Genomic DNA, 25995 nt, shown 5'->3' with positions numbered 1-25995 from the left:
TTTCACACGTTACCCTTCTATACCTGTGATCCCTCTCCCCTGACTCCCAGTCTGAAGAGCCTCGATGCAAAGCGTCACCCATTCCGTCTATCTAGAGATGTGTTCTGCCGAGTTTCTCCAGCATTGTGTCGTTCCTACAATCTGTCACAGTTTAAGTACAGAATTAATTGTGGATTCTTGGTCAATATTTAATCCTTCGCCCAGAGTGGTTTCCCCACAAATAACTGATTTATTGTTGTATTGTAGCATTTAATGTGCCTGAATTAATGGCAAGTAATTGGTCTGGTCCCAATGCATACGACAATTAAGCACTCTCGACACAGGATCTGGCCATCATCGTTGGCAGGGTCTTAAATGATAGGATAATTAGGCCATTTGGCCCATCGGGCGGCACCAGCAATGGCTGCCTTGCCAACAGTCTGTCTGTCCCTTCTTTGTGTTTTAATAGTATGGGTTAAATGTATGTTTTTGGAGTTCTTTAGCTTGTTTTATGGGGAATTGGAGAAACATTTTCTAGTCTCCTACCTCGACGGAGATGCGACTTTTCTCCGTATCGTATCTCGGTCCGCACTGCGGCCTAACATCGAGGAGCTGGCAGCCTATGCTGGAGAGCTCCACCGCGGGGAGCCTGCGGGACTTTAACATTGCTAAGTCTGCGATCCCTTTGCCAGGGATCGACCTCGGTGCTCCAGCCGTGGATGCTTGCGATCGTGGAGCTCGCGGTCTCTGGTCAGAGATCAACTTCGGGAACTCCAAGCTGCAGGAGCTTCGACCGCCGGCTGCGGGAGCTTCGAACGCCCCGACGGATGGTTCGACTGCCCCTGGACTTTTTTGCCTTCCATCACAGTAAGCAATGTGGGGAATCCACTGTGGTGGATGTTTATGTTAACTTTTATGTACTTGTGTGTCTTGCTGCTTTTTTTTTTTCGTGTGGTAATTCGAATATGACTGCACCTTAATTGGTACGTGTGACAATAAAAGATGGCCCCCAGGGATCAAAGTGAAATCCATTAAGTTTTGAGATACATAAAGTTGGCTTCCTCCAAGAGCATCCCATAAACATGTGGCATCACCAAACACAAGGTACAAAAGTTGACAAAATGCTGGAGTAACATCTTGTCCGGTAGCATCTCTGGAGAAAAAGGATTGGTGAGGTTTCAGGTCAGAACCCTTCTTCTGAAGAAGGGTTCTGACCCAAAACATCACCCATCCTTTTTCTCCAGCACTTTGTGTCTATCACTTTGTGTCTATCTTGGATATCAACCAGCACATGTAGTTCCTTCCTACACAAAATTCAAGTTACTTGCACCCAAACAACACCCATAATATCATCTTACCTGCATGGCATCAGACACTAGGGTATACAATTGCTTTGTAACAGGCAGCCAGAGCAACCAAGGAGACAAATCTAGAATAGGCCTAGAGCACAAAATGCTTTTCCAACAAGAGGACTATGCTTTACCACATTTCTCGGCCACCCAAGTACCACAGTGACAATGAAAAGCATGTTCAAAATCAAACCAATTCCAATACCAGCCAAAGTACTCACAAAAGAATCTAGAACATAAAACAAAGAACAGAACAGCACCAGAAAAAGGGCCTTCGGCCCACGATGTGTGTGCTGAACATGATGCGGAGCTCAACTGATCTCATCTGCATGTATATTATCTCCCCATTCCCTGCCCTTCCATGTGCCTGTCAAAAAGTCTCTTAAACGTCACTATATCTGCCTCCACCAACATCCCAGGCCCCCACCACTCCATCTAAAAAATATTTTCCCCCACCTCTTCATTAATCTGTTCTAGAACGAGTACATTTTTCCTCACAGAATGGCATTGCAATAATGACTCCTGCAGGCTCACTTTCATACCTTAGTGTGAACTTTGAGTAAAAGTGCATTCCAACATAAACCTTCAAAATAGCGTGTACGAGTTCTGGAAATTGTCTTCAGATTCTCGCCTGCAAACGGTTAACAAGAATAGCCAGCCAAGAAAATGCCATTTTCTAGGGTTGTAGCGAGTTAATCCAAATATCCTGCCAAGTTGTAAACTTAGAGAGTACAGAGTCAGAGTAAAACCCACTACAAGATAGAATGGCTTAGTATGGCTGTGCGGTAACTCAAATTCCACTGTACCTTAATTGGTACATGTGACAATAAACTGACCTCAAAACCTTGAAAAACGATTCCAGAAAAAAACAGGAGCTTTTTGGGAAACCACAAACCACTTGACTTTCCTAGAGGGCCAAGTGGGAAGGAGAGAAGCAGAAGTTTCAACTCAAATGTAATACCCTGGTGCATTTGATCACAATACCTGAAGGACTCCTGATGGGTGAGCAAGTGCTTTGCCATGTATCAACAGGATCCATAGTACATTCCACAACAAGCTCAGCAAGGAAGGAAGGAAGGAAGGAAGTGGCTAATGCATGGACGTAGTTTAGTTTTGAGATACAGCATGGACACAGGCCCGTCGACCCACAGAGTCCACGCCGATGAATAAATGAATGAATAAGTTTATTGGCCAAGTATGTGCATATACCAGGAATGTGCCTTAGTGCTCCGCTCACAAATGACAACACAAACATAGTTAACAATTAAGAATAAAGCATAACCACATCAAAACAATAAGGACACAACATTACGGTCTAAACATGTGGGTGAAAATAAACCAGAGCAAAAAAGAGACTACAGACTTTGGTTATTGAGTAGAACTATCACTCGTGGGAAAAAGCTGTTTTTATGTCTGGCTGTGGCTGCTTTGACAGTCCGGAGTCGCCTTCCAGAGTTCGGAGTCGCCTTCGAAGAGTTTGTGGCCAGGGTGAGAGGGGGTCAGAGATGATCTTGCCCGCTCGCTTCCTGGCCCTTGCAGTGTACAGTTCGTCAATGGGGGGGAAGGTTGCAGCCAACAACCTTCTCAGATGTGCGAACGATCTGTTGCAGCCTCCGGATGTCGTGCTTGGTGGCTGAGCCAAACCAGACCATGATGGAGAAGGTGAGGACGGACTCAATGATAGCAGTATAGAATTGGACCATCATTGCCTGTGGCAGATTGTGTTTCTTAAGTTGCCGCAGGAAGTACATCCTCTGTTAGGCCTCTTTGACTGTGGAGTCGATGGTGGCCCCCCATTTAAGGTCCCTGGAGATGATGGTTCCAAGGAACTTAAATGACTCCACAGATGTGACTATGTTGTTGTTGATGGTGAGTGGGGGAGGGGAGGGGGATCTCTTCAAAAGTCTACAATTCGTTCCACTGTCTTGAGAGCATTGAGCTCCAGGTTGTTGTGATGGCACCAGGACGCCAGCTGTGTCACTTCCCGTCTGTAGGCAGATTCCTCCCCATCCTGGATCAGTCCAATCAGGGTAGTGTCATCTACAAACTTGAGGAGCATGACAGAGGAGTCTGTGGAGGTGCAGTCGTTGGTATAGACAGAGTAAAGAAGAGGGGAGAGTACGCAGCCTTGAGGAGCTCCTACGCTGAGGGTCTGCGGGTCCGAGATGTGCTTTCCCAGCCTCACATGCTGCTTCCTGTCCGTCAGGAAGTTGATGATCCACTGACAGAGGGGTTCAGGCACAGTCAGCTGGGAGAGTTTGTAGTGTAGTAGCTCTGGCACAATGGTGTTAAAAGCAGAGCTAAAGTCAACAAACAGAATCCTGGCATAGGTCCCCTTGCGGTCAGTCTAGGTGCTGGAGGATGAAGTGCAGGCCTAGATTGACTGCGTCTTCCACCGATCTATTGGCCCTATATGCAAACTGCAGGGGGTCCAGCAGGGGGTTTGTGATGATTTTCAGCTGGGCCAGCACAAGTCTTTCAAAGATCTTCATGACTACAGAGGTAAGTGCGACAGGCCTGTGGTCATTAAGACCAGCGATCTTTCCATCACCCTGTTAGCTCTAGTTCTATGTGGCCCCACTATAATACCCACTCCATACACACTTAGGGGAATTTACAGACCTGCAAACCCACAAGTCATGTGGATGGCACAGTGGCACAGGCTTAGAGTTTCTGCAACACAGAGCCAGAGACCCAGGTTTGATCCTAACTGCGCTGTCTGTACGGAGTTTTTCGTTATTCCCGTGACCTGCGCCCGTTTTCTCCGGGTGCTCCGGTTCCCTCCTACACTCCAAATACGTACAGGTTTGTAGGACAATTGGCTTGGTAAAATTGTATATTGCCCCTAGTGTGTGGGATAGTGTTAGTGTGCGGGGATCACCAGTCAGCACAGACTTGCTCGGCTGAAGGGCCTGTTTCCGTGCAGTATCTCTAAACTAAACTCTTTGAGATGTGGGAGGAAACTCAACTGGTCACAGGGAGAAAATGCAAACCGCGCACAGACAATATCCAAGGTCAGGATCGAACCTGGGTGTTTGGCACTGTGAGGCAGCAGCTCTACCAGCCACACCACCGTGCCACTCCAGCCAGACCTCTTACCTATCTGACTTCCAGCATTCAGACACAGTCAAATTTGGTCTCCAAATTTGAGGAAGGATATTCTTGCTATTGAGGGCGTGCAGCGTAGGTTTACTAGGTTAATTCCCGGAATGGCGGGACTGTCATATGTTGAAAGACTGGAGCGACTAGGCTTGTATACACTGGAATTTAGACGGATGAGAGGAGATCTTATCGAAACGTATAAGATTATTAAGGGGTTGGACACGTTAGAGGCAAGAAACATGTTCCCAATGTTGGGGGAAGTCCAGAACAAGGGACCACAGTTTAAGAATAAGGGGTAGGCCATTTAGAACTGAGATGAGGAAAACCTTTTTCAGTCAGAGAGTTGTGAATCTGTGGAATTCTCTGCCTCAGAAGGCAGTGGAGGCTAATTCTCTGAATGCATTCAAGAGAGAGCTAGATAGAGCTCTTAAGGATAGCAGAGTCAGGGGGTATGGGGAGAAGGCAGGAACGGGGTACTGATTGAGAATGATCAACCATGATCACATTGAATGGCGGTGCTGGCTCGAAGGGCCGAATGGCCTCCTCCTGCACCTATTGTCTATTGTCTAACCTGGCCGTCAAAGCCTCAAAACATTAAACCTCTACTTCTTTCAAACACGCCTCACGACCTACCCACTGACCAACCTTTTAATCTTTCTCCCAATACTTCCTATATATTGTTGGATTAATTTCCTACAGACCATTTTGAAGCTGTTCATACTTGATTTAAAAAAACGCACCAAAACAAGTGTTAAGTTGTTTTTATTTAGAAAGGGAGCAGAATAATTTGGCAGAGAGTTTTAAGAATGTGAAAATCCAAAGAATAGACAATAGGTGCAGGAGTAGGCCATTCACCATGCTCATGGCTGATCATCCACAATCAGTACCTCGTTCCTGCCTTCTCCCCATATCCCTTGACTTTGCTATCATTAAGAGCTCTAACTCTGTCTTGAAAGCATTTCAGGGAATTGGCCTCCACTGCCTTCTGAGGCAGAGAGTTCCACAGCTTCACAACTCTGAGTGAAAAAGTTTTTCCTCATCTCCGTTCTAAATGGCCTACCCCTTAGTCTTAAACTGTGGCCCCTGGTTCGGGACTCCCCCAACATCGGGAACATGTTTCCTGCCTCTAGCTTGTCCAATCCCTTAATAATCTTATATGTTTCAAATGTGAAGGATGGTGTTAGTGTACAGGGTGATCGCTGGTCGTCGCAGATTCAGTGGGCCAAAAGGGCCTGTTTCCACGCTGTATCTCCAAAGTCTAAAAGTAGAGAGGTTTCTGAAGCAAATTACAGGCCTGGGTATTTGACAGTGCAGCCTCTGAATGTCAGGGACAGAGGGGGAATGTTTACAGAGTCAGAAGAAACAGAACAATAGAGTTAAGATTAACATCAACATAGCAAGAAGTGGAGGAAATTAGGAATTTCACAAGTGTCTGACAAGATCCTCAAAGATCACTGCATTTTCAAAACATTTTCATTGGCCTATTACAAGAATGAGACAAGCATTGTCATCATCTATTCCTTATCTCCAGAGGTGTTGGCTGATCTGCTGAATTACTCCAGCTCTTTTCGCCCATCTAAAAGTTATGTTCTTTCATTCAAAACAAAACGCAGAAATCTTTATGCTTTAAAACAAAATGGCAAATTGAAAAAAGGACTATTCTGTCCAAAATATGTTTGAAATTATCTTGGGGCGAACTACCATAATTTGGGCCAAGTGTAGGATGTTCAAAATTGATTTGTGTGGATTTAGTGCAAATATAATTCAAGGCATTTTTTCTCTGACTGGGGGCCAATCAATATTAAGAACACTGGGCATTGCCTGGCGATCAAATGGGTTCGAGACAAATATTTTACCTCATGGAAAATAACCAAGACAATCTCGGTTTTATTACAGTGGCAGAAATCAATATCATGACGCAGGAGAGGAGTCGAAAAAATATAGCTTTAATAAAGTTGGGATCAAAAGGTCAAGGGAAGGCAATCAAGATTACGAGGTCAGTCTACCCCTCAGACCCGTTTAGCTTTAGTTTACAGATACAACATGTAAACAGGCCCTTCGGCCCACCAAGTCTGTGCCGACCAGCGATCCCAGTTACACCAGCACACGCTATGGACAATTTACTATTTTTTAAACCTACAAACCTGTCCGTCTTTAGAGTGTGGGAGGAAACCGGAGCACCCGGGGAAAACACGCATGGTCATGGGAATAACGCATAAACTCCTTCAGTCTGAAGGGTCTTGACCTGAAACATCACCCATTCCTTCTCTCTAGAGATGCTGTCTGTCCCTACTGAGTTACTCAAGCATTTTGTGCCTATCTTTGGTTTAAACCAGCATCTGCAGTTCTTTCCTACACACCAAGATCATGAATGATCTGTACTCCATTTGCTTGTCCTTAAATAAACTAACAAAATGTATAAAAATCCACAAAGTGCGTGAGTAACTCAGCGGGTCAGGCAGCATTTCTGGAGAAGGATCCTGACCCAAAACATCACTTATAGATGTCATCACCTACATCTCTCCAAAGACGTACAGGTATGTAGGTTAATTGGCTGGGTAAATATAAAAATTGTCCCTAGTGGGTGTAGGATAGTGTTAATGTGCGGGGATCACTGGGCGGCACGGACTTGGAGGGCCGAAAAGGCCTGTTTCCGGCTGTATACATATGATATGATATGATATGCTGCCTGACCCACTGAGTTACTCCAGCACCGTGTATTTTTTTGTAAACCAGCACCCTGCAGTTCCTCATTTCTGACAAAAACCTATTATTTCCTGGAAGATTTTTCCCCAAAGACTGTGCCACACGAGGAACAATTTTATTCTCCTCACCCCCCACGACCGGGAAGCCACCCGCTGGCGAGAGTATCCTGGGGAGCTGCAGACCGTTGAACGAGGACCTGCCTGGAAGTTCCAATTCGCCCGCCAGGTAGGCCTCACTCACCCGCCGAGACCAGTGGCCCCACGTCACAAACCGGATCCCACCCGGTAGGCCCGGACCACCCACCCGCCCACCACACACTGGGGACTTGCCCACACAGAGAGAGGAGGACCCAAACACACCCGGAAAACATGGCTCGCCCGCCGCGGATCGAGGACCCATGGGAACCCCACCTGGAGGTCCGGTGAGCAGATCGGCGGTGGGAACCAGTGCACGGCCTCGACGAGGGAGTGGGCCTCCATCGGACCGGGCACCACTCCCAGAGACAGAGCACGTGGACCAGACGCGGCCTGCAGTGGCGGAGGACACCATCAGCCACGCCGGCCCTCCAACGCCACCAGGACAACGGGTCTTCGTGGTCAGATCAAGGTCCCTGCATTTACAACAAGTGGGACTTGAAAATGGCGCCAAACTGGCGACTTTCTAGGCTGTCTCAGTGTAACACTGCTCTACGCTTGTACTGTATCTGAGATGCTTATCCAATGTGTATCTAAGTGCTTATGTACAGTGATACTTGTACAGAACTGTATACAAAAATGAATTTCACTGTGTACACGTGACAAATAAAGTACCATACCATTCCCTCTCCACCCCCTTCAGGGATTGAGGTCAGTATGCAAGATTCACATGATAGGGAAAGCGGAAAAGGAGGGAGGGGATTAATGGGATGGCCACCACCTCCCCTAGCCCAAGGAAAGAATGGGCAAAATGGCCTCCTGCATCATCAGTTACAAGACCTGATCACATGACAGCACAAAATTCAAAGCAGTTTTATTTTGATATCAAACAAAAGTTACACAACGAGAGGGGGAGACCAATAAACCACCACAAAAAGTATTCGATACAAAACACCACATTTGGCCTCACCGAATTATTTATTGGTCACTATAATTAAGCTCAACACGACCAAAGGCAACAGACCTCATCCAATAACCCCAGGCCACAACCACAAGAGAGTCATCTGTCCAAGTTATAAGCGATTTGCTCAGTTGGATGCAGATGTTATATGATCTGTAGCACTGAAGCAATCTATTGTTTGGTGCCAGTGTTTATACTCCCACACAAACCTCTCCCCAGTCCAAATACTTCATCTCCCCATTCTCCTCGCCTAAATTCTGCAGCACATATTTAAATGAAGCACCCCTTGAAATACAAGAATGCTGTCAGCTTCAATCACTCCGCATTTACTATGCTGTTGAGGTAGACTCGCTTCCAATTGTTTTATGTAATCCAGTTAAAATATTTTTCACAAATGCCATGAGACACTGGTGTCCGTACGGCTCAATGCACTTAATTCCCCCTTGAAACAAGGACAGATACACAGGGTTGTCCAATTAAGATTCGCACAAAGAAAGAAAGCCAATGTTTTAATTTCTTCCGTCTCTTCGTTTGGGAGAGCAAGGCGAGGGGGGTGGGGAGGGGAAAGAGAGGCCATGAGAACTCATGTAAACAATATAAAGTTTGCAACTAATTTTACTTAAACTGTAATAAAATTCAATGGTGCAATTCTGCAGACACCCAGACCAACCAAGATGGTGTTTGTTCCTCAGCATCAGGAGAGAATGGGGACAAAAAAGATAACATAGATGCTGCAGTGCTTAGGTGGTTCATCATTTTACAGTGCTGCAAGGCCATTCGGCCAGACTGTTCATGCTAGCCTTTATTCTCTTTCGATGCTCCGCCACATCGTTATAATACACCCCGGTCGTCCTTGCACTTGCGGGTACTCCCGGCTTACAAAACCCCAACGTATGTCTATCCTTTACATACAAATAGGCCTTTGGGAGTCGGCAAGATGGAAATGCTGGCTGCTGCGGGTGTCTTCTGGTGCGCTTCTGGCATTTCCAGCTCAAACGCCTGGTTACAAACCATTTCTGAGGAGTGGAATGGAGACACAAAATGCTGGAATAACTCAGCGGGACAGGCAGCATCACAGGAGAGAAGGAATGGGTGACGTTTCGGGTCGAGACCTTTCTTCAAATTGAAGAAGGGCTTCAACCTGAAACGTCACCCATTCCTTCACTCCCGAGATGTTGCCTGACCCGCTGAGTTACTCCAGCATTTTGTGTCTACATTCGATTTAAACCAGCATCTGCAGTTTTCTTTCCTACACATTCTCGATTAGCATCTATACAGAAATAGTCTATTGAGCCCACATGCAAGAGGAGCCATGGTTTGGCACCATTTTCAAAGTCCAGCCTGCGCTACAGTTCTTATGAGCGGCGCCCGATGCAGGCCTCAGGCTTCTGTGGGCCTCCAGCCACCGCCTTCCTTGCACACGTCGTCCCTCTGCTCGCCAGTCCACCTTTGCGTCTGTCGTCATCAACACCGGCTCCATCCTCTCTGATCGTCGTGGGATGAGCAGAGGCCTGCTCGACATCTCCCCCCTGTAGGCCGCTGTCCACCGGGTCGTGCGTTGGGCCGTGGGAGACGAACACGGGCCGACTCTCTCCCCACAGGCCGGCAGACCGATGGAATTATCCACGTTTCCCAGAGATGCTGCATGGCCCGCTGAGTTACTCCAGCGTTTTGTGCCCTTTTTTGTACACTAGTATCTGCAGTTCCTAGCTTCTGCTTTCTAGGTCAATGGAACTGTCCTATTCACAGAGTTGTCACCAATCTGACTCAGTATACTAATACCCTCACAGGTCGGGGGGGGAAGAACGTACAAACTCATTACAGAAGCACCTAGTATCAGGATCGAACCCGGGTCTCTGGCGCTGAAAGGCAGCAACTTTTCTGCCGCCCTAGAATTTCATTTCTGAAATGACATTTAACAACAAACAATTCACAATATCAGACGCCAAAACACCAGGTCAAAGAGGTAGATTTTAACAAGCATTTCAAAAAGTTTAAAGGTGGGAAGATTTGTGAAGGGAAGTCTAGAACTTAGGATCTTAGCAGGTTTACCCACCGATGGTGGGCTGGATCAGGCAGCCAAAGGTTAAATGTGATGAAGAAAGCTGGCAGAAATGACAGGGAAAGCACAAGACCATGCTGGGATATGAAAGCAATGGAGTGTAAAATAGGCCATTGCCTAACTCAAGGTCTTGAAGATGGCATGGGCAGGAATGGTGGGAAGGGTTTGAGGAAAGATCAAAGCTAGGGAAGCAGCTCCATGCCTTGCAATATTCAGGTCCAGAGGGCAACCAAGACAGCAACATACGGTCCGATAGAACTTTATTTATCCCAGGAGGGAAATTGGTCTGCCCACAGTCATAAAACACAAGATACATGAAATATGAACTTAAAGTGACGAGTGTAAAGGATTGGGGAGGTGCAAAGATTGGGAGAGGGGGGGAGGGAGTCAGTCTACCCTACGGCAGAAGGGGAAGGAGTTGTACAGTTTGATAGCCACAGGGAAAAAGGATCTCCTGTGGTGTTCTGTGCTGCAGTCTATTGCTGAATGTACTCCTCAGGTTGACCAGCGAGCGGGTCATGGAGGGGGTGAGCTGTATTGTCCAAGATGCTCCGAAGTTTGAGGAGCATCCTCCCCTCCAAGACCACCTCCCACGAATCCAAACTCCGCCCCCAGGACGGAGCCAGCCTTCCTGATGAGCATTTATTCACAAAATGCTGTAGTAACTCAGCAGGTCAGGCAGCATCTCGGGAGAGAAGGAATGGGTGACATTTCGGGTCGAGACCCTTCTTTACAGCCCTTTCCTGATGAGCATGATTGGACGTTTACACAAACAGGTTGAGTTGGGAAAGGAAATCAGCAGTCTCTGCAAGAGTGCGCCCATAAATATAGTGTCCAGATCAATTAAGATACCGAGATTGCAAACACAATCTGGTTTAGTTTTAGGGAAGGAGTTGTGCAAGAGACTGAAGAGAATTATTATTTTCCCTTTCCAATACTTAGTTTGAGAAAATGACAATGCTGGATATCAAACAAGCAATTGAATAATTTCAAGACAGCGCAAGAGTCAAGTAGTACAGACATGGTCCCAATGGTTGTTGCCAAAGTACATTTGGAAATCGATGTGTTTACAGATGTTCCCCAGGAGCAACATTTGAGCAAGAGTTGGAGAGGAAGTCATTTTCCAGCTGCAACCGGAGAAATGCAAATGGTTCCAGGCGTGAGATTTGGGAGGTGGTGGAAAAAGAAAGAGAAAAACAGGAAGTCAGGCTCAATGGACTAGGTGTGTAGGAAGGAGTTTGCCTGCTAACTCAATAACGCCAAGTCTTGACAACTGGCTGTACAGGAGCTCTTCCAAATACGAGGATTCTCAATTGCAAAAAGTTGGCAATCAAAAAACTTACAGCAACTCACAACTATTCATCGGCTACAGTAAAACTAACTTAAATTCAACTGTTTCCCCAAGTTAAATTAACCAACCTCCACCCTGTTATTGCAATCAAGGTCATCCAGTCTGACCTGGTGTAGCAAAATGCTGGAGTAACTCAGCAGGTCAGGCAGCATCTTGGAGAGAAGGAATGGGCATAACCTGGAGTAGGTATCCCACGAAGACATTGCAGGAGAAAGAATTACTACAACAGTGGCGGGGAAAGGGTTGGTAAAATTAATTGGAAACTTGTTTCTACGGTTATTTTCATATGGTGACAACATAGGATTACTCATCTCGGGGTCAAGCAGTTGTGGATTCAAACAAGACCACAACCCAGCCTGACCCAGTTGTGGACAAGAACATTGTTCTTTAAATCATAACCTTCTGGCCCACATTCCTCATTTTTCCCCAAAACAAAGCTCGCCAAAGAACCTGTTAACTGCCTGAAAGTGTGCAACAAATGAATGCTACATTGACATGCAAAAACCTGTTGTGCCAAGTAATTAGGTGCCAAATAAAGAGCCATTAAACGGCTTTTGGAACCTAGTTTTTTGTATGATTTTGCTGCTATTATTATTCAGTGGAGCAAGAGTAAATAAACTTCAGAAAACCAGGCAGGAATTCTGAAGTGATCTGCACAGGATAATTTGCCTCCAAATAGAAAACACTCAAACGATGATGCTGGCCCGTCATAGGTTCAGTCTTAAGTTAGGGAGTCAAACAGCCATGGAGCACAGAAACTGGACCTGTTTCCCAATTCGACCATACCAACCTATTGCCCCATCTAAGCTAGTCCCATTTGCCTGTGTTTGGCTCATACCTGTCTAAACCTTTTCTCTCTATGTACATGTCCAATTGTCTTTTACATTGTGTTATTGTACCTGCCTCAACTACTTACAAGAATGATCCGAGAAATGAGTAGGTTAACCTATGATGAGCGTATGTCGGCACTGGGCCTGTACTCGCTGAAGTTTAGAAGAATGAGGGGGGGGGGGCCTCATTGAAACGTACAGAAGAGTGAAAGGCTTGGATAGAGTGGAAAGGATGCTTCCACTAGTGGGAGAGTCTAGGATGAGAGGTCATAGCCCTAGAATTAAAGGACGTTCTTTTAGAAAGGAGATGGAGAAAATTCTTTAGTGAGAGGGTGGTGAATCTGTGGAATTTTTGCCATAGAAGACTAGAGGCCAAGTCAGTGGATATTTTGAAGTGAAGGCAGAGATAGATTTTTGATTAGTACAGGTGTCAGCAGTTATGGGGCAAAAGGAAGGAGAATGGGATTAGGAGGGAGAGATAGATCAACCATGATTGAATGGCGGAGTTGACTTGATGGGCCAAATGGCCTAATTCTACTCCTATCACTTTTGACCTTCCTTTAACAGGCCCTTCCTTATACCCACCACCCTGCGTAGAAATATTGCCCCTCAGGTCCCTATAAATCTTTCCGTTCTCACCTTAAACCTATGCTCTCTAATTCTTGATTCTCTTACCCTAGGACAAAGTCTGTACTGTACATTCACCTTATTTATTCCTCATGATTTTATACATTTCTGCAAGATCATCCCTCAGCCTCCTGCACTCCAAGAAATAAAATGCCAGGATGCCCAAGCTCTGCCAATAGCTCAGGCCCTCAAATCCTGGCAACATCCTTGTAAATCTTCTCTGCACCCTATCTAGGTCAATGTTGCAGGGTGAACAAAACTAAACACATTACTACCAAACTCTTGTACAACTGTAACACACCACCTTCTACATGGTTCTCTGACTGATGAAGGCTAATGTGCCAAAAGCTGTCTTCACCACCCTATCTGCCTACAAGGCCACTTTCAGGGAGCTACAGACAAGTGGTCCTAAATCCCTCTGCTCTCCAATATTCCACAGGGCCCTATCATGGACTGTGAAGGTCCTGCCCTGGTTTGACTTCCTAAAATGCAGCACCTCACACTTATGTGAATTAAACTCCATTAGTCATTCCTCAGCCCACTTGCCCAGCCGATCAAGATCCCGCTGTGATTCCAGCTAAGCATCTTCACCATTTACAATACCACCTATTTTGGCGACATCCGTCAACTTACTAATCATGCCTTGTGCATTCTCTTCCAAAACATTAATATTGATGACAAACGCCAATAAGCCCAATACCCAATACTGCAGCCCAAAACAATCTTCCACTACCATCCTCTGCTTCCTGCCATGAAACGAATTTGGGATCCTGTTAGCTTGCTCTCCCTAGATTGCACATAATCTAACCTTCCAGAGCAGCCCACCATGCAAACCCTTTAGAGATACTGCTGAAGTCCATATAGACTATATATATGGCCCTGACTTCAGCCTTCTTACATATTTCTTCAAAAAAACATCATATTCCTGAGACATGACCACCCAGGCACAAAACCATACTTAATTAATCCTTCTTTCCAAATGTATGTACATCTTACCCCCAGAATCCTCTCCAGTAACTTTCTTATCATGGATGATGGTCTATAGTTCCCAGGTTTTTTTTTTTGCAGCCTCTTTTAAAGAGGCACAACATTAACCATCCATCCTCCAGTGTTCTAGCACTTTTCCCATGGAAAACAATGATTTGTATATTTCAGCCAGGACTCCTGTAATTTGTTCTTTAGCTTCCCAGTGTCCTTGGGTGCATCTAATAAAGCCCAGGAGATTTATCCATCTTCACACATCTTAGGATATGTAGCATCTCCGCCACTTTCATACAGACTGTCCTCAATACTACTCTATTAAGTTCATTAAATTCCCTTGTCTTCATTACTTTTTTTGTGGTAAAAATAATTAGCTTGGCGAGTGAAACAACACTGATGTACAGGTTTTGAGTGCAATCACTTTAAATATCGCAAAACAACTTGTTGGTATTTGGCAGAATTTTGTCCCGTTAAATTCGAACTAAACAGAAACTGCTCTAAAGTGAAGAGATTTCTCGCACAATTAATGCACCAGGTTCACTCACAGTTCAATCTTCAGAATAAAACAGACTTGTTAATCAGTCCCATTGCCTGGAATGTTATGGTTGGAGCGTCTCAAGGAGGTCTAATCTAATGTGCACGAGCCCAATGCAAAACAATTTAAATCCATATGCGGATCTATGCATCTTTCCAACAAGCGATGGAGGTTGCATGCAAGACCATCTGACATTTTATTTTAAAAAGAGATGTTCTTGGAAATAAAAGTCCCCACCAAAAAATTCATTACACTGTCGATTCATAATCGTCTCTCACGGACTGAGTGAGACATAATAACAGCAAGTATCCTGCAATGGCTAATAATCGGCAGAAAGTGAACACGTTTAAGTGAACTGTATGTCAAGAACTTTACAGCAAAATTCCTCCCAAATCGTCGTTAAAAAAGGGGGGAGAGTGTGCGTGGGTGGGTGGATGGGGGGGGGGGGGGGAGAGCAAGTAGGTGGGTGGATGGGGGGGGGGAGAGAGAGCGAGTAGGTGGGTGGATGGGGGGGGGGAGAGAGAGCGAGTAGGTGGGTGGATGGGGGGGAGAGAGAGCGAGTAGGTGGGTGGTTGGGGGGGAGAGAGAGTGGGTTTCTGTTTTCTACTGCACAACCGCCAACAGCTGGGGTATCTCGTGCAGGGTGGGTGGGTGGGGGAGAGAGTGGGTGGGTGGATGGGGGGAGAGAGAGTGGGTGGGTGGATGGGGGGAGAGAGAGTGGGTGGGTGGATGGGGGGAGAGAGAGTGGGTGGGTGGATGGGGGGAGAGAGAGTGGGTGGGTGGATGGGGGGAGAGAGAGTGGGTGGGTGGATGGGGGGAGAGAGAGTGGGTGGGTGGATGGGGGGAGAGAGAGTGGGTGGGTGAATGGGGGGGGGAGAGTGGGTGGGTGGATGGGGGGGGGGTGAGAGTGGATGGGGGGGTGAGAGTGGATGGGGGGGTGAGTGGGTGGATGGATGGGGGGGTGAGAGTGGGTGTGTGGATGGGGGGGTGAGAGTGGGTGGGTGGATGGGGGGGAGAGTGGGTGGATGGGGGGGGAGAGTGGATGGGGGGGGGTGGGTGGGTGAATGGGGGGGGTGAATGGGGGGGGGGGAGTGGGTGGGGGGGGAGTGGGTGTGTGGATGTGGGGAGAGAGTGGGTGTGTGAATGGGGGGGGAAGAGTGGGTGTGGGGAGAGAGTGGGTGTGGGGAGAGAGTGGGTGTGGGGAGAGAGTGGGTGTGGGGAGAGAGTGGGTGTGGGGAGAGAGTGGGTGTGGGGAGAGAGTGGGTGTGGGGAGAGAGTGGGTGTGGGGAGAGAGTGGGTGTGGGGAGAGAGTGGGTGTGGGGAGAGAGTGGGTGTGGGGAGAGAGTGGGTGTGTGGATGGGGGGGAGAGAGAGTGGGTGTGTGGATGGGGGGGAGAGAGAGTGGGTGTGTGGATGGGGGGGGAGAGAGGGTGGGTGTGTGGATGGGGGGGTGGGAGTGGATGGGGGGGTGGGAGTGGGTGCGTGGATGGGGGGGGGTGGGAGTGGGTCACTGACAAAGTCAGGTTGATCCATGGCAATTCCTTCACATCCTAGGACATCTCTGCCCAACCAAGTCCTGGCCAGCTCACCTCGCTCGCCTCCCGCTGGCTCTTCACCTTCTCCACCACCTCCACCACCACCACCTCCTCCTCCTGCTGCTGACCCGTGCCGTCGGGCGGGCTGGGGCCGGAGCTGTCCTGCACCGATGTGCCGGCTCCCATCTTCTCGAGTTTAACGGGGGGAACGGTTGTCCAAACGAAGACGAAGTATGTGTGCACAAGGTGTCCGCTTGCACCCAACCCCTCTCCGGACTGGCCGCTGGGTCAGACCAGGGCTGGCCGCTCCACCATCCCACACTGACCGCCTCCCCGAGCCAGGGGTGATCAGCTCCTGCTCCCGACCTCTCTCGGCTCACACCTGGACTGCGATGGGTCCCTCCCTCACTGTGAGTGTTCAGGGCTTCTGGACTGGACACTGGTTCTCCCTCCTCTGGGGGTCAGACTGGACACTGGTTCTCTCTCCCCTGGGTCAGACTGGACACTATCTCTCCCTCCTCTGGGAGTCAGACTGGACACTGGCTCTCCCTCCTCTGGGGGGTCAGACTGGACTGGCTCTCCTCTGGGGGCCAGACAGGACACTGGCTCTCCTCTGGGGGTCAGACTGGACACTGGTTCTCCCTCCCCTGGTGGGGGGTCAGGCTGGACACTGGCTCTCCTCTGGGGGTCAGACTGGACACTGGTTCTCCCTCCCCTGGTGGGGGTCAGGCTGGACACTGGCTCTCCTCTGGGGGTCTGGCTGGACACTGGCTGTCCGCCCTCTGGGGCCGCTCCGGACACTGGATCGCCACTGGGTCAACACTGGATCTATCCTTCCTCCCTCTGCCTGTCTTTGTCGCCGCTGAGGAGCGTGCTGTCCAGTGTCCGTCTCTGGTGTCCGTCTCTGTCTCTGTCTCTGGTCTGCTCGCTGTCTGTCCTCAGCTTCCAGCCACCTACTCCCTGGACCGGGCCGTGTTCCAAGCCAATGAGAGCGGCTCAGGGCGCGGCCAAGCCCCAGCTGCAACCGAGCCCGACTGACTGCAAGAGGCAACTTCCAATCAAGGTCCGCGGTGATTTATTGCTGTGTATACAATGCCGTCTCTGCGATTCGGATTCGGATTCGGATTCACATTCACCATGTTCACAGCGTTAACCCTCTCCTCGCCAAACATCTGCAGAATGAAACGTCGCCTTGCCCATGCTTTCCAGAGAAGCTGAGTTACTTAGCGTTAACCCTTTCTTCTCCAATCATAGTCATAAAGAATCATCATAGAAACATAGAAAATAGGTGCAGGAGTAGGCCATTCGGCCCTTCGAGCCTGCACCGCCATTCCATGTGATCATGGCTAATCATCCAGCTCAGTAACCTATACCTGCCTTCTCTCCAAACCCCCTGATCCCTTTAGCCACAAGGGCCACATCTAACTCCCTCTTAAATATAGCCAATCATAATCATAGTCATGTGGAAACTGGCCCTTCGGTCCAACATGCCCACGCCAACCAACATGCCCACGCCAACTAACATGCCCACGCCAACCAACATGCCCACGCCAACCAACATGCCCACGCCAACCAACATGCCCACGCCAACCAACATGCCCACGCCAACCAACATGCCCACGCCAACCAACCTGTCCGCGTTTGGCCCATATCCCTCTAAACCTATCCGGTCCCTGTACCTGTCTGAATGTATCTTAAAATGTTGTGATAGTACCTGCCACAAATACCTCCTCCAGTAACTGAAGAAGGGTCTCGACCCAAAACGTCGCCCATTCATTCTCTCCCGAGATGCTGCCTGACCTGCTGAGTTACTCCAGCATTTTGTGAATAAATACCTTCGATTTGTACCAGCATCTGCAGTTATTTTCTTCCACCCCCCTACCATTTTTTGTGTTAAAAAAGTTGCCCCTCAGGTTCCTATTACACCGTTTCTCCCTCACCTTAAACCTCCCTCTCCTTAGGTTCTTGATTCCTCTACTCTGGGTGTGAGACTCTGTTCATTTACCCTATCTATTTCTCTCGTGATTTTGAACACCTTTATAAAGTTACCTCTCATCCTCATGCGTTCCAAGGAATAAAGTACTTGCCAGCTCAACCTCTCCCTGCAGCTCGCACCCTAGTGTTCTGGCAACAACCGTGTCAATCTTCCCTGCATCCTTGCCTTCTTAACAACTTTCTTCCCAATAACAGCATGGCCCAAACTGAACACAATGCTCTAAATGTGCATCATCAATGTCTTGTACAACTGTAACATGACCTCCCAACTTCTACACTCCATATTCTGACTGATGAAGGCCAATGTGCCAAAAGCCTTCTTGACCCCCCCCCCCCCCCCCCCAACTACTTGTGACACAACTTTCAAGGAATGTGGTACATGTTTGTCATTCATAGTATAAAAACACATGAAATTTTGTCAATTCTCTGTGGAATACACAAAGAATATTTGCAAAATTAACTTTTACAAGGCATCTCTCGTGATAGAATATCTCAAATGTTTCCCAGTCAACTATGTACCTTTGGAAGCATGATTATTTTGGCATGTGTGAAATAGCAACAATTCCTCCTCAATAACCAACAGCAAAGGGGAACTTCAAGGCTGTGTGACTCGGCTCAGCCGCCTACTCTAGTCACTCTATACCCATGGCTGTGTAGTCAGACACAGTTCCAAACCCATCTTTAAATCTGCTGACTACACCACCGAAGTTGGACAAATTACGGACAGTGATGAGTGAGAGATAGGGGAGAGACCAATCATCTGATTGAATGGTGCCAGAACAAAGACCTTGCTCTAAACTAAGGAACTGCTTGTTGACTTTAGAAGAGGAAGGCCGAGGATCCACAAACCTGTCTTCATCAACAGGTTGGGAGTGTAGAGAGTCAACTTCAAGTTCCAGGGTGTGCATATCTATCAAGATCTGTCCTGGACCCTGATGCAATTATAAAGAAAACCCATGAGCCCATCCTTAGAAGATTGAGGAGATTTGGCACGTTGACGAATAATCTCCTGAATTTCTACAGGTGCAAAGCAATGTTGGGTAAGGAATAGTGTTGAAAAGACCACAGGGAGAACCCCTTCATTCCCCCTTCCCCAACTCTTTTTGAAATAGTGCCATGGGCTCTTTCAGTCTCTCTAAGGGATGGGGGTGGGGAGGGGAGAGATTAGTGCTTGGCCAAAAGAGCAGTACCCCTAACTGTGCACCTTTCCCTCAGTACCTATTTCACAAAATGCTGGAGTAACTCAGCAGGTCAAAGGCAGCATCTCAGGAGAGAAGGAATGGGTGACGTTTCAGGTCGAGACCCTTCCCTCAGTAACACTGAGATTAAATTTGCAACAAGACAATTTGAACTGGGTTCCTTGCCAATTTACATTGGTCTATCTCTTAATCTATTTAGAAATACAGTTACATTTTTAATCTGCGTTACATCCTGTGAGGAAGGGTTGTCAGCTGATTAGCTGCACCACAAAAGGTAGCTTTATAGTCGGATGATAGTAAACACGTTAACTGAAAGCCAAAGATAGACACAAATGTTGGAGTAACTCAGCGGGTCAGGCTGACTCTCTGGCAAAAAAGGATAGGTGATGTTTCGGGTCGGGACACTTCTGCAGACGAAAGTAAGGGATGAGATGGGGTGAAGAACTGGAGGGCCAGTCACAAATTACCTCAGGCAGGGTGGGGCCCATTGTTGGCTAGGGAAGGGGTTGGGCAGGAGCATAAGAAAATAACTGCAGATGCTGGTACAAATCGAAGGTATTTATTCACAAAATGCTGGAGTAACTCAGCAGGTCAGGCAGCATCTCAGGAGAGAAGGAATGGGTGACGTTTCGGGTTGAGACCCTTCTTCAGACTGATGTCATGGGGCGGGACAAAGGAAGGATATAGGTGGAGACAGGAAGATAGAGGGAGAACTGGGAAGGGGGAGGGGAAGAGAGGGACAGAGGAACTATCTAAAGTTGGGGAAGTCAATGTTCATACCGCTGGGCTGCAAGCTGCCCAAGCGAAATATGAGGTGCTGTTCCTCCAATTTCCGGTGGGCCTCACTATGGCACTGGAGGAGGCCCATGACAGAAAGGTCAGACTGGGAGTGGGAGGTGGAGTTGAAGTGCTCAGCCACCGGGAGATCAGGTTGGTTAAGGTGGACTGAGCAAAGGTGTTGAGCGAAACGATCGCCGAGCCTGCGTTTGGTTTCGCCGATGTAAAGAAGTTGACATCTAGAGCAGCGGAAACAATAGATGAGGTTGGAGGAGGTGTAGGTGGACCCCTGTCTCACCTGGAAAGACTGTTTGGGTCCTTGGATGGAGTTGAGGGGGGAGGTAAAGGGACAGGTGTTGCATCTCCTGCGGTTGCAGGGGAAAGTGCCCGGGGATGGGGTGGTTTGGGTAGGAAAGGACGAGTGGACCAGGGAGTTACGGAGGGAACGGTCTCTGCGGAACGCAGAAAGGGGAGGGGATGGGAAGATGTGGCCAGTAGTGAGGTCCCGTTGTAGGTGACGGAAATGTTGGAGGATGATTTGTTGGATACGCTGGCTGATGGGGTGGAAGGTGAGAACGAGGGGGATTCTGTCCTTGTTATGAATGGGGGGAGGGGGAGCAAGAGCGGAGCTGCGGGATGTAGAAGAGACCCTAGTGAGAACCTCATCTATAATGGAAGAGGGGAGCAGTGAATGAGGATCTTGCAGTACTCCCATCGGAGAGAGGAAGAGTACTTTAAAGTAGGCATACCTTGAAGAGATTTCACAGAGGAGCAAGCCAAAAAAGCAGAAACAAAGAATCGCAGATGCTGGTTCATACCAAAGATAGACAAGAAGCGTTGGAATAACATTGGATGCTGGCTCCCAGCCAATTTTGTTTAAACTCTCCCAAGTAGAACTAGCGATCTTGCTGCAAGATATTAGTTCCCCTCCAGTTCAGGTGCAATCTATTCTTCTTGTTCAGCTCACCTCTGTCCCACGAAAGATCCAAATGGTCCAAAAATTGGAACCCCTGCTCCCTGCACTCCCAGCCACGCCTGCACTTGTCTTATCTTCCCGTTCCTACCCACTCTAGTATGTGGCTGCAGGGGATCTGGAGATTACTACCCTTGATGTCCTACTCTTTAAACTTATTCCGAGCTCCCTGAATTTATTCTGCAGTACATCATCCCTTTTCCTGGACACTCTACCTATTCCATTTCCTGCAGATCACCGAACTACTTTCTGTCCATACCCGAGGTGTAGCCATCTCACTGTTACTCCTCCTATCTATGACATCTTCAGTCTCCTGGAGACTGTCTGTTTTACGCTTTGTCCAGAACTGAACCTGCTTCATTAATCACTTTTCTAACCTGCCCATGTCACTTTCATGGACACATACTCCTGATTCCTCTGGTCATGACCTCCTTTTATCCTTTATTGGTATTCTTCCCACCAAATTTCATCACCTCATGTTTCTCCACATTAAACTCAACTGCCATGGGTTTTCCCATTTCACTGACCCGTCAATATTCTGCTGCAATCTATATCTTTCCCACATGAGGTTACCAAAGTTGGAAAAATTGGGTCATCCACACATTTGGAAATTAAAGCTGGCATACCCAGGACAAGGTCCTAAATAATGATCAGAAAGAAATGCCCCCAACCACAGATCTGGTGAACTTTGCTTTTCACAACCTTTCAGCTCAACTCTTTGTTGCTTGTTACTGTTATCCATGCCATCAGCGTAACTTGTATGCTGATGTGCTTCAACATTGCTGATAGGTTGTTCTGTGGCACCTTATCAAAAACCTTCTAGAAGTCCAACACACCATATCAGCTGCATTACCCCCCATCAACCTTGTACATTAACTCATCAATACATTCTATCAATTTGGCTAAACCCGATTTGCCCTTAAAATCTTGCAAGTTTACCTCAATTAATCCTATTCCTTCCAGACGACTTTTAATCCTGAAACAGATAAATGTTCACAAAAGCGTTCCCACCACTAAAGATTAAACGTCTGACCGGCAGCTCTTTGAGAGAGCAACATTTGTCCTTCTCCAGTTCTTTGACACCACACCATGTTCAAAGAGCAATGGATGATCATAGTCCATTCCCGTTTCTTCCTTTAAAATCCAAGGATGTATCTCGACTGGTCCTGGTGACTTAGCTACCTTAAGACTGGCCATCTTTTTTTAATACTGCTGTGCTATCAACTTTTAACCTTTACATAACTTTAGAAGCACACTCTTCCATGTAAAGTTCTCATTCAGTGCCTTCACAAAGTTGTCAGCATCCGAGCAATTTTCTATTTTTGTCCATAATCGGCCCAATTTCTTCATGTAATATTCCTTTCCCACGTATTTTCCTCTAGAAAACTGATGGATTCAATTTTTGTTTGGCTGTATCCCATTGAATTCACTCTTGATGCCCCCCATTTTTAATTTTCATTTGTTCTCCGATTGTTTTTGTGATTGTTGTTACTTACAACCCAACATATATGATAAGCATATTCTTTTTTTTTTCTGATTCCTCTGTATCTCTTTCATTATACTTTAACCCTCATGGGAATGTGGCTCAACTGAACCTGAACCATCTCACATTTAAAGGCAGCCCATTGTTCTGTTCCTGTTTTGTCTGTCAACATTTGGTTCTAATTTATCTGGACCATATCCATTCTCATGCCATTGAAATTGACCTTCCTCCAATTAATTGTGTTTAGGTTGAATTGCTTCTTCTGCTTTTCTGTAACTAACCTAAATGTTATAAAGTAAAAAATCTACCATCTTCAAAAGTTGGTGCATTTGACCAACCTCTTTCTCTGGAACAGGTTGGTTGTGAGAGAACACACACCTCCAGATTCAGGGACAGCTTCTTCCCATTTGTTATTGGGCAAGTGAATCATCCTACCAAGTATAAACGCAGTCCTGAGCTACTATCTACCTCATTGGAGACCCTCGAACTATCTTTGATCAGATGTTACTGGTCTTTATCTTGTACTAAATGTTATTCACGTTATTCCGTTTATCATATACTGTGGATTGCTTGATTGTAATCATGTATTGTTTCTCTGTTGACTGGTTAGCAAGCAACAAAAGCTTTCCAGTGTACCTCGGTACACGTGACAATAAACCAAACCAAACTAAACTAAAGTGTATTTTCAAAATATCCTTTGAAAGTTCAATTCCTTTGACTGGTTCTTTAGAAAGATAAAGTATTGTCAGTGGTGGCTGTGTGGTAACTTTGGTGTGCAAACCAAAATCATGGTAAATGTCTAGTGCTATCCTACTAATTCTTTAAATATTTTAGCCAGATTGATTCGTATTTAATATTTGTCTCTCCTAATTTTGTATTAATATTCCACATTTATCTTACTCTTTCCAGATCCAAATTCTACATAGGAAAGAACTTGACATATAATTCTGGGGATACAAGGAATTGCAGATTTTGGTTTACCAATAAAGAGACAAAGTGCTGGAGTAACTCAACGGGTCAGGTAGCAACTCTGGAGAACATGGATAGGTGATGTTTCGGTTCGGGACCCTTCTTCAGATTCTAGGATTATTCGAGTAATTCTGGGGTGTGTACGTATCCAAGAGACATGTACTTACTCCTGTACGCTACTTTCTATCCGTCAGCCATTGCACTCATTTCAATTAGTCCCTTGTGTGACACTTCCTAAAAAGCACATTAAATCACTCAAGTACATTAAAAGCACAATAATCTTTCTGACTACAAGCTCAGTAACTTCTTTGTAGTGCCCAAATTACAAGACATTGTACAATATGTTGGCGAGGCTGCATTTGGAGTACGGTGATCTGTTTTGATCATCCTGTTACAGGAAGGATGTCATTAAGCTGGGAAGAGGACAGAGAAGATTTACGAGGTTGTTGCTAGGACATGAGAACCTGAACTATAGGGAATGATTGAAAAGGGTAGGAGTGCTGGAAGCTGAGAGGGGATTTTATAGAGGTGTAAAAAATCATGAGATGAATATATTAGGTGAATGCACAAAGTCCTTTAACTAGGGCAGGGAATCAAGAACCAGAGGACATAGGTTTAAGGTGAGAGGGGCAAGATTTAATAGGAATCTGACCAGCAACTTTTTCACGCAGATGGTGGCGGGTATATGGAATGAGCTACCAAAGGAGGTAGTTGAGGCAGGGAGGAGTTGGCTGCGCCTAACGGCTGCGGCTCTCTGGCAGTCTGTTGTCTTTTTTTCTTTTTTTTGTTTGTGTCGGTGTTGGGATGGTTTTTGTTTCTGTTTTTGGCTGTGTATGTGTGGTGGGGGTGTGGGGTGGGGGAGGGGCGGGGGGAAACCTTTCTTTTGTTAGGTTTCTTCCCCGGGGCGCAGCTCGCCCGCGGGGCCTTACATCGCCCGGCGCGGCTCGGCTGCGGGCCGTAACATCGCCGGCGCGGCTCGGCCGCGGGACGTTTCAGTGCCCGGTGCGGCTCGGCCGCTGGACTTAACATCGCCCGGTGCGGCCGCGGGACGTTTCAGTGCCCGATGCGGCTCGGCCGCTGGACTTAACATCGCCCGGTGTGGCCGCGGGACGTTTCGGTGCCTGGGGCGGCTCGGCCAGGGGGCCTTCCATCCCCTTGCAGTGGCTGTGCGTGTCGTTTGCCTCGGTAGGGTTCGAGCTGCCTGTCCGTGTGTGCGGGGGGAAGAGAGGGAAAGTTTTGTTGCCTCCATCACAGTGAGGGGGTGTTTGGAGTCACTGTGATGGATGTTTGTGTTGGGGTCGGGTGTCCTGTGTTCTTTTCTTTTTTGCTGTGTTTTGTGTGACTGCTGAAATTTCGCTTGGTGTTGTGCCGAGTGACAATAAAGTGTTGTTATGTTATGTTATGTTATGTTATGTTATTATAAAAGCATTTAAAAGACATTCCATTGGTACATGATTAGGGAAGGTTTAGAGGGATATGGACCAAATGCGTGCAAATGGATTTAGCTTAGATGGGGCATCTTGGTCGGCATGGATGTTGGGCTGAAGTGCCTGTTGCCATGCTGTATGACTATGATTCTTATTTGTATACAATATGAAGTTGTTTGGCCTGTCCCTGATTAGCCCGACTGTTCCTAAGTGCTCCATAACTTGGAAACACCTCTAGTCCTGTGAAGCTATCAGTCTACTAACGGGCGGTACGGTGGCGCAGGGGTAGAGTTGCTGCCTTACAGCGAATGCAGTGCCGGAGACTCAGGTTCGATCCTGACAATGGGCGCCGTCTGTACGGAGTTTGTACGTTCTCCCCGTGACCTGTGTGGGTTTTCTCCGAGATCTTCGGTTTCCTCCCACACTCCAAAGACGTACAGGTATGTAGGTTAATTGACTGGGTGAAATGTTTAAATTGTCCATAGTGTGTGTAGGATAGTGTTAATGTGCGTGGATCGCTGGGCGGCGCGGACTCGGTGGGCCGAAGGGCCTGTTTCCGCGCTTTACCTCTAAGTCTAAAAAAAATAAATCTAAATCTACATTGCTTGGGTGCATTGCTACACTCATTTTGATCAGAATTATAGCTTTTGCCACCTTTCAACACAGTGCAGGTTTGTAGGTTAATTGGCTTCTGTAAATTGTCCATAGTGTGTAGGATAACTGGGATAACGTAGAACTAGCATTGGGGTGATTGTTGGTCAGCACGGACTCGATGGGGCGAAGGGCCTGTTTCAACGCTGTATCTCTAAACTAACCGAAAACTGAGTTCATTTTTTTCTGAAGAAACTTCAAATTTGTGGCTGACTGAGTTTCAATACACAATAGAAAACAATAGAAAATAGGTGCAGGAGGAGGCCATTCGGCCCTTCGAGCCAGCACCGCCATTCAATGTGATTATGGCTGATCATTCTCAATCAGTACCCCGTTCCTGCCTTCTCCCCATACCCCCTGACTCCGCTAT

General features: G+C 47.2%; 1 protein-coding gene across 1 annotated transcript in view; it reads right to left on the bottom strand.

The window, feature by feature from the left end:
- The window catches only part of akap12b (A kinase (PRKA) anchor protein 12b), an 89245-nt gene extending 72126 nt beyond the window's left edge, over positions 1-17119 (bottom strand). Inside the window, exon 1 of the mRNA XM_078405550.1 lies at positions 16206-17119. Coding sequence (XP_078261676.1) covers positions 16206-16337 — 132 coding nt within the window. The 5' untranslated portion in view covers positions 16338-17119. The remainder of the gene's footprint in view (positions 1-16205) is intronic.
- Between the last annotated feature and the right edge of the window lie 8876 nt (positions 17120-25995).

The sequence above is a fragment of the Rhinoraja longicauda genome, chromosome 9 (assembly GCF_053455715.1).
Source record: "Rhinoraja longicauda isolate Sanriku21f chromosome 9, sRhiLon1.1, whole genome shotgun sequence".
In the NCBI taxonomy this organism is placed as follows: Eukaryota; Metazoa; Chordata; class Chondrichthyes; order Rajiformes; family Arhynchobatidae; genus Rhinoraja; species Rhinoraja longicauda.
The sequence above is the reverse complement of the archived record's forward strand: the minus strand, read 5'-3'. Positions and strand labels throughout refer to the sequence as shown.